An 8,948-nucleotide genomic window follows, 5' to 3' on the forward strand; every position below is an offset into this window, starting at 1 on the left:
TGTCAAATGTATTAAGTTTATACCTGAATGCTAACAAAGGAGATAAATATGAGATGTGAGAGGCTCCTAATATGACCTGTAAGAGTTGCCCCCATCTCATTTCCATCTGAGAAGAGCCACACTGTTTAAGGCAGCGTTTGCAGTTGTTCCCCACTGAGCCATCAGCTGAAGCCTATGGGCACTGCACACCCCCCTCCTGATCATGGCATTCATCCTGGCTCTTGTCTCTGGCTCCTTCTGCCTGTTAGGAATTTGGTGTCTATCCCCTGCTTGTGCAGTCGTTCCAGGCATGCACGTGGTTGGAATGAATGCTTCAGTGCGCTAAAGAAGTTGCATAAGTATAACCCGGTGATGAATTCCATCCTTAATATATATATATATATGTGCATGGAATTTCGTATCAGTAACCAGTTAGAGCACTGTATAACCTTGCTTAACCCTCCAAAACTTAGAGCAACAGCACTAGGAAGTTTGTGAGGAAAATTAGAATCTTGCGCATCATTAAATGTTCTAAGGAAGTGCAATTTCCAGGAGGAGTATGAATTTAGAAATGACAAAACTCTGATTTTAGAAAAAATACCCACAGAGGCGTTCCTAAAGCATGTGTGGAAAGCAGGGAAACAATCTGTTTATTTGCTGGTAATGATATGTCTTATTAAGGTTTTTACTGCAGGCAAGTCTGTATATTCAAAGCTTTTCTTGGTGCGAGGCAGGTTGTGTTGATCTTAGCTTGTGATGAAACAATCCTGGATTTAAGATTTATGGCAGTTAAATGCTTCCAATAGGATTCCTGTCCAGTATTCTGTGTCAGTCACAGATCTCTGGTACTGATGTTTGTACACCTCTTTCAGCACATTGCATGAAAGAAAGGGCTAAAGAATGCAAACAAACGGTGTTTTATGAGCTGGTTCAGTGCAAGCATGTTTTGGAACTGGGATCTAAATCCTAATTTTCTTTTTTTTATTTTTATTTTTTTTAGCACAGTCAGGTGAAAATGTGTTGTTAGAGGTATCTGACATTAGTTATGCTTTTGATTTTGGTGCTCTTTTTCACTTCTGATATAGCAAGGTTTTACTGAGACATGAAAATTGAATAGGGGAAAACAGACTATTTCTCCCCCTGCTGCTCAGGGTGCATAAACAAAATCTTTGGGGATATTTTGTCTTCTTAAAGTTGTAGTGTACCAAGAATTTGAATTAAGCTCCAAACTATGTTCCTTTAAATACTGGTCTGTAGTGCCATCTAAAGGTGGATTGCCAAACTCAGTTGTATTGACACATTATATACAGAATAACTCTTACGTTTTATTTTTCTTGAAATGCTAATATCACAATTAACACACTAGAAAAAACATAAAACAGGCAGCTAAAATCACTACAAGTCTAAACACAAATCAAAAGATTATCTTATCAGTAGGAAATGGAAAGTCTTATGTGTGTGTTGAGGTAATGTTCCTGCATTCAGTAGGATCCAGGTGCGAGCAGTTGCATTCATCAGCGTTAGCATGTAAGATTCAGTCATGAGGGCACAATGGTGCTATCTTCTATTTGAATAGGAGCAAGCATGCAAAAAGTCCTTTGGTAGTAACAGGATGTGGTGCAATACCATGAGTAATCGCTCTCTGAATTCATGTGCTCACAGTTGTTTAGCAGAATGCAGTTAACTGGCTGACGATGGATGATTGCAGGCCTGAGGAAAGCTGTACTAAATCCTTTGATTTTAAAACGTGAAGCAACCCGATGCAGGCAAGTAAGTGCGGTTTCCAAGTGCAGCTTGCACGGAGGTGATCAGGTGTCCAGGATCAGAGGGGTTGTGTACTTCGAATGCCGGATGCCAAAGCTGACCGCAGGAGCTTGCGGCTTGGTCAGCGTCACCTGCAAGGGGCAAAAGGAAGCAAGGTGAATGGTGAAGGGCATCGCTGCTCTGGGACCTGTCCTGAAGCGTGGTAACAACCTGGTGAAGCGATGCATCTAGTAAGAGTTAATTTTTAGTGATAAATTGTGGACTAAGAGAGTGGTATTTTTACTTAAAATACATAGTCTTACTGTTTTTAGAGGCTCTTTTCTAGCATGGGCAGAACAGATTTTTGTTCAGCGATGACCCTCTGTCATTAGAAAGTGTATTTATGCAGTTTTGCAATTTATCGTATATTGGTGTATGTACACCATGAAACTTCTAGCTAGCTATGTCTAGTCCAGCAGCACACTGACTCTGAACCTCATTTATTAGCAGACCATTAAAAATATCCTTCTGCTATAAAATGTTCTGTTGCTATTACCAGTTGACATTTCCTTCTCTCTTTGGGGGAGTAACATGAAGAAAAAAGAAAAATAGTTTAGAGATAGTTAAAATACATTCCTTAGGTTTTTAAGGGCACTAAAACAAAAGGTCTTCTTTTTGACACAAAATTGACCAAAATTATCATTACAGCTGATATGGAAAGCTCAACTGGACATAGAAATTCCTCAAATTTCAGAGGACTTCCAGTTCAAACGAAGCTGTGCCAGATTCCCCTCCCCTCCAAGTTTATCTTTACTGCATTACATAAAGTATGTGCCTGTGTCTGCTCGTCCCATTTTGTGATGAAATGGTATGAGTCGACATACTTACTGGAAGTCTTTCGTATGTATTGTGGAATGAAGGGCTCCTTTTTGTGACCAATTTTAAGATTTCTGAGTCACTTATGATAGGGAGGTTTTTTCCCCATTATTTTGGAAAGTATCCCATTTAGATCATTTTGCCCAAAGCTTCAGTTAATACAGCATTCCTAAGTTTCTCCCCAACACTTTGTGAAGCTTTGTTCTGCTTGGTATGTATTGGGGGAAAAAAAGTTGGTCCATAACCTTGAAATATCTGCTTATCAGTGATTGATAGATTGATTCCTACATGGTTTGTACTTCCCTTAGGGCTTTCCCTTCTGCAGCATACCATCCTGAAGAGCATATGATGTATGGGCAAATAATATTTAATTGCTGAGCTAGTGGACAAAAAGAGATGTTTTCCTTACAGTTCCTGTGTTAAGATTTGGGACAAGGGAAGGAAGTAACTGAGGTGTCTTGTTTAAAACTTTCTTTGTGTCTGTGCATGAGATTATAACATCCTGTGCTTCTGAGTATGTGCTCTGTAGCTTCAGATATGACTAAAACATAAATACTAAAACATAAAATATAAAAAATAGATAGAATGAAGGGAATAGACAGCTGTATCTAGTGAAAACAGTCTCAGCTTTCTGACTTCTTATGCACTTACTGGTTTTTATGCATTCGTAGTGAATGTTCTTTATGTTTAATATTGACTAGTTCCAGCATTGCTTCTAGATAGTAATGTGTGACTAATAGCAGTCCTTCCCTGCTGACTAGTAAAATAGTTGCTTCATGGAGGTGTACTGAAGGATCTAACCCTTACCACTGGTACCAGTTCTCCTTTTTTAGCATCACAATCCCTTCAAAAAAGCAGTAAAAGGATGCTTGCCAGTTTTAGTTGTTTAAAACAAGCCGATCCTGCAGTTTGTGATACTAAGATATTAATTAGTTCTCAAAAGCCTGAGCAGAAGGGGAGATTATTAAAGGATGGTTGTTGAAAAGGAGAGGATGGCCAGCTGCCTTACCTTTCCTATGTAGTAGTCTGCAGGCCCTGGTTTTACTGTTTCATCTTCTATGGGTTTACTATGGGTTCCTATAGTGTACTTGGGAGCTCTTGTTTTATATACATCCAGTTCTGTCTTCCGGTATGCAGCAGGCCCTGGAGTCTGTAAGAGAGTCAGTGGAGCTGTTGGCTAAAAATGGTAAGTATTTATTCCTCCTGGTTTCCTAGGAGGGCTACCTTAGTTCATCTAACTGGACAAAGAAATGGGGTTGGAACAGTTGAGCAATTTCAACAACAAACAATTTTGTTTTCCTCCAGAGAAGAAGATTTCAACATTTCATTTCAGTATTTCAGCATTTCAGCAGCTGTCATGTTCTGCAGGAGATTCCATTAGGAATTTCACATCTGTTCTCTGAGCCTCCTCATGCTGCCAGATTGCAAATGGACAGTCACTTAGAGAGATGGGAGTTAAAATGTGCAGCAGCAGAACACCAGGAACCTGTGATCTCTACTGGGTCTTACATAAGGCTTGCAATTAAAGGATTTTTTCAAATAGGCTTTATATAATACACACTTTTTTTTTTAATCTGCTATCAATATAAGCGTTTTGCATGTTGGCAGTGTATTCCATATCTTCCATTCCCAATATAACTCCCTGATGGAATATTACTGGTTATGGAATACGCTTATTAGTGTGACAGTTCTGAGAACCTGTTGTATCTTATCTTGAGAAACCATTACTGCGGCGGACAAGTTTGCATAACACCAATTCCCCTTTTCCTCCCTGCGGATTAACGTTGTATTTCATCCAAGCCTCCCCACAAAGCCTTGCCAACACCTGACATGCAATGTTGTCTGAAACAGGGGTGTTTGCTACCTATCCAAAAAACCTGTGGTCTTTCAGCTGATGCTCTGTGGCATAATGTGAAACTCTTGTTATACAAATACCTACAAACACTCTGTACCTTAGAAAAACATACTTCACATTTTATCCAAAGATTTGACTCCCTTTAGGTATTTCAGTAAGGCAAATTATTTGGTAATGGCGGGCAGGCTGGAGTTTAAAACTTTGCTACAGAATGCGTGTAGCAGAAACCCTTAACGCTGCAGCCACTTCCCTTGCAAATTTATTGAGGCATGGACAGTGATTTTTGTTGTTTGTGTGTTTATATGGCCCCTGGCATACGCAGTCGTGTTCCTGACAAGCTCAGAGTGGATACCTGTGATAATAGGTTTGGTTTTCTGCTTAAAATGTATTTCAATAACTGCTTTGAGGATATTCTTTTTTGCCTCCACCCTCAGTATTGCCACTCCCAGCTCTTTACAGCAGCATTCAGCAATGCAAATTCAACCTGCAAGGACTAAATACAAAGACTAGGCTTAATCCAGAGCTTGAAGGAGCTTTGCATCATCAAAGCTGTTAGTGGGGCCTCTTAGAAAGCAAGAGACTGCTGGGGTAGGGCCCCCCCACCTGCTATAACAACAGGGGAGCCTTGTGACCCTGCCACTGTGCACCTGGATTACTTGGTTTTTGTTCATGCCGCACTGAGCTGCGTGTTAAGAAAGGATCCTCCACGAAGACAGCAGATAACTTTCAGTTACTAATGCAAAAAAGAAAAGTGTAGCTCACTTTACAGAGGTCTTCCTCACAGAGGCCGAGTTTACTCCTCCATTTCATGGAATAGCACGGGCTGGCAGCTGTGTACGCTGTGTTCGGTCCCATCACCCTCGGGACTGTGTAGGCATCGGGGCCTGCGGGAGGAATGGGGAGAGAGCACGTGGGAATCCTCAGGGGACAGGAGAAACATCAGGTCTCAGAGGATCAGGAAGGATGTCCTTCCTCTCTCATATCCCTCAGTCTTGCGTGACGCTGAGTGAGAGTGGGCACCTACGAGGCTGGGTTGCCAGTGCTCACATGGGATGAGGTGGCCCCCGGACTGCGAGGAACCGCACTAAGATATCCTTAACTGGCTTAGTGGATCTTCCAGGCTGTCTTTAAAACCATCCACCCTGTGCACCCCAATTTCCTGAGGACCTGCAGCATAGCTTGTATCAATGGAAAGGCGTACGTTAGACCTGGGGACCGAGAGAGGGGACCAAGCGTCTGTCAAGAGAGCCTGCACCCAGCGAGAAGACTTCTTGTGGTTCCTTAGCCAATTGATGTGATACGTTGTGGGCAGCTCCAGGAACACAGACATGTTCTGTCAGATTGTATCTCACCGCTGTGTGAGGCCGTGTGCCCCAGGATTTTGAACATGATTTTCCTGGGGGTTCCCTCCACTCCCTGGGGATAGGGGATAAGCTGATGTGGTCTCTAGTTACCTGAAAGTTGGCCTTTGACAGGAAAGCTCTCCTCGAGGTAAGATTACTACTGATTCTATGAAATCCACACTACGATCTGGTATAAATGTGCATTTTTCTATACCTTCTTGCCCCTCTGGACTTGAGCTTTTATAAGTATTTGGTTTGTCCATCTGCCAGGACAAACTGTGCCACAGAGGCATCACTGTTTTCAGGTCCTGGGTGATCATCCTGCCTGTTACTGTTTGCTGGAGCTCCTCGTTGTTTCTGTAGGTTTTTACTTCTTGTCTCATGTTTAGACTACAAGCTGTTGTGCAAAGAGCTTCGTTCTGGGATTTGCCTAGCAAGGCTTTCTCTCTGCCTTTGCAGAACAAGCCAAGCTGTGATTCAAAAGGTTTGGTCGCATCCATCTTCCAAGCACATATGGAAATACTGTTATAATTATAGAGCTATGAGACAGAAATAAAGCTCATCGAGCAACGGTTGCATCTTGTTATGTAGACGTTAAATTAGCCCGGTTTAGAAAGGTGAATGCCAGATTTTCACTGAAGGATGCTTAGGCTGCAAGCGTGTGTTCGCCCTCGTTCGCTTACCTGGAGTGATGTCTACATCGGTGGTCTCGTGCCTGAATGACATGGAGTGTGCGGGAGCACATTTATAGATGTGATTTTTTGACTTCTCCAGGGAGTAATCACCTAGGGCAGGGGAGAAGAGGACAAAAGCAGTAAAGTTCTGGCTTCTCAAGGCAAACGGGCAGTTTTGCTAGGAGGTGCTTTTTATAACAGCTGCAGAATCGCCAGCTGTTAACCAGCTCTTGCTGCCCTTTCCTCTGTGTGATAGCCATGCAGGGGGATTTTTCTTCACCCGGCTGCTCTGTCCGGCGTTGCTGTTCCTCTTGGCAGGCCCTGTGTTACATCTGGACTCTGGATCTTTTCCCCCTTGTGTGCATGGCCTGTGATCCTAGGCAGCGGTTTTTCTTGTATTTCACTGACCGCTGCTCAAACTCGTTTTGTTTTCTGCTTGAAAACATTAAAAGCTCACGCGAGGTGCAAGCTGTTAGTTTTGTACCCTGCAAAGCCAGAACGGCAGTAAGGCATGTTTGCCTCCCCTGAACCAACGGCTGGAGAAACATCACTGACCTGGCCCAGGTGTGATCTCCGTGGTCACCTTGGGACGGCCACACATAGTATATCCTGGAGCAACATGCCTGCCCGTCCTGGTCGTGGAGGACCCCACGTGGTAGCAAGGGCCTGGAGAGCAGTCCTCTTTCGCAGGAGGTTTTGCCCTCCCCCATGTGTAGGCAGGGGCTTGCTTTTTGGTAGGATCATGTTTCAGGTAACCTAGGAAGAAAAAGCATGTGAAAGGAGACCAACATGCAATTTTATTTTAAGCTCCTTTGTAGCTGGAGTAGTCTGAGCTGTTGGGCCTCATGAAATCGCCTTCCAGGACGTTGGGGTGCCTTTGGTTTTGCAGAAAGGGGGTGCGCTCAGCTTGTCACCTGCTTGCTTCAGCTCCTACCTGCCTCGCAGGAGGACCACAAAAGCATCTGGTCTTGTTCTGCCTTGTTCTCATGAGGGGGATTTAGGGCTTGCCTTCTTTCTGGAGAGCCACTGAATTGGCGTTACCGAAAACAGCTCTTCAGGAACTTTCCAAAAATAGACAAAGCTCTAAGGTATCTTCTGAGTGTGACTTTTTCCTCAAAGTATAACGTAAGAGAGCTGTATGGTGCCTTGTGGTGCAGGGGAGTGCATCTCCAAGCAAAAACAGCTTTGACACTGCATTGCTAAATAATCTTAAAAAAAATCTCCTGCCTGCATGGTTCAAAGCGGCTATTAAAAAAAAAAAAAAGACTATCTGACACAAAAATACAGGCGCTCAGTAATTAATTGTAAGATAACCATCATTATGAAGAAGTATTTTTACTCCGTAAGCAGTTGCTAAGCTAACTTAAAGCAAATGTAAAGAACGCTTTGATTTTTCTTTCTTTCTCTTTTTTTTTTTTTTTTTTTGCTTTTCAGAGAGCCTGAATGGGGATATCGCCAGCAAATGCTGCCCTGTCATTTGCTTTTACTGATATAAAAACAGCAGCCTCCTACCTGCAGCAAAGGATAGCTTTATAAATGAAATAAAATGGTGGTCCCGAATAAATAACCAACATTTGGAAATACTGCAGGGATAAATCCCTTTAAATTGTGTATTATTAAAATTGCCTTTGTAATGTTTAGCCCGCAAATTAAAACTTTAATGCTATCATGAAGAAGAAAAAAAAGTATGAGACTGGAGCAACAGAAAAGGATGACAAAGATATAAGACAAGCTTCATGCTTTAAATATCGTTGTGGCATTTCCATGCAAGGGGGATATACGGTTAGTCCTGTCCTTAGCTGTCTGTAGATCCACCACTGTCGATCATAAATACCCAGATTAATCCCAGCTTCCCCACAGCAGAGGTGATGAGAGATGTGTCCAAAGTCGGCCTCGTGCCATCGTCTCGATGTTTAATGGGCAAGCTGCAAAGCCCGTGTGTCACGGCGGTGTTTAAAATAACCAAGGGTTACGGTACAGCCGCTCTGGGCTAAGTGGGTGCCAGTTAGCCATCTTTTTCTGTGTTGTAATGAGTTATTAAATTACTTAATAAAACATTAAATTACTGAAATCGGTTTTTAGCTGATTTTACCATTGATTTACCTGTTGTCCCTGGGATTGAGTACTTGGGTCCCGGGCTAGTGAACTGGGCCATTACAGGGCCCCGGGGGCGATGGGGTTTCCAGGTCCCCACCCAGGCTCGATACATGGTGGGAGGTGGCTGCAAAGCCTAAGGAAAGAGGAAAAGAGTTACAAACGGGCTTTTTTGAAAGAGGCAGGATTCTGTTTCTTCTTTTGCATTTCAATTAAAAATTCTCAGCCTGGTCCTGTATCATCTGAGTTCTGTCCTATAATAAAATACCAATGATCTGTGAAATCTCCAGGTGCTTGAAGGCAGCTTCTCAGCTTTGGGGCGAGATTCGGTTAGCTTTTGACACCTAAATGTAAGTATCCATGTGTCAGTGTGGCAACTGCAGT

General features: G+C 42.8%; 1 protein-coding gene across 1 annotated transcript; it reads right to left on the minus strand.

Moving 5' to 3' along the window:
• Positions 1–1,248: 1,248 nt before the first annotated feature.
• On the minus strand, positions 1,249–8,679 carry CIMAP1A (ciliary microtubule associated protein 1A). The gene is made up of 6 exons (XM_026117782.2): positions 8,574–8,679; positions 7,026–7,226; positions 6,480–6,581; positions 5,216–5,337; positions 3,608–3,748; positions 1,249–1,874 (listed from the first exon to the last, which is right to left on the minus strand). The coding sequence occupies exons 1-6, from the start codon at positions 8,677–8,679 to the stop codon at positions 1,788–1,790; spliced, it is 759 nt and encodes a 252-aa protein (XP_025973567.2). The 3' UTR covers positions 1,249–1,787.
• Between the last annotated feature and the right edge of the window lie 269 nt (positions 8,680–8,948).

Source organism: Dromaius novaehollandiae, chromosome 5 (genome assembly GCF_036370855.1).
Source record: "Dromaius novaehollandiae isolate bDroNov1 chromosome 5, bDroNov1.hap1, whole genome shotgun sequence".
Taxonomy (NCBI): Eukaryota; Metazoa; Chordata; class Aves; order Casuariiformes; family Dromaiidae; genus Dromaius; species Dromaius novaehollandiae.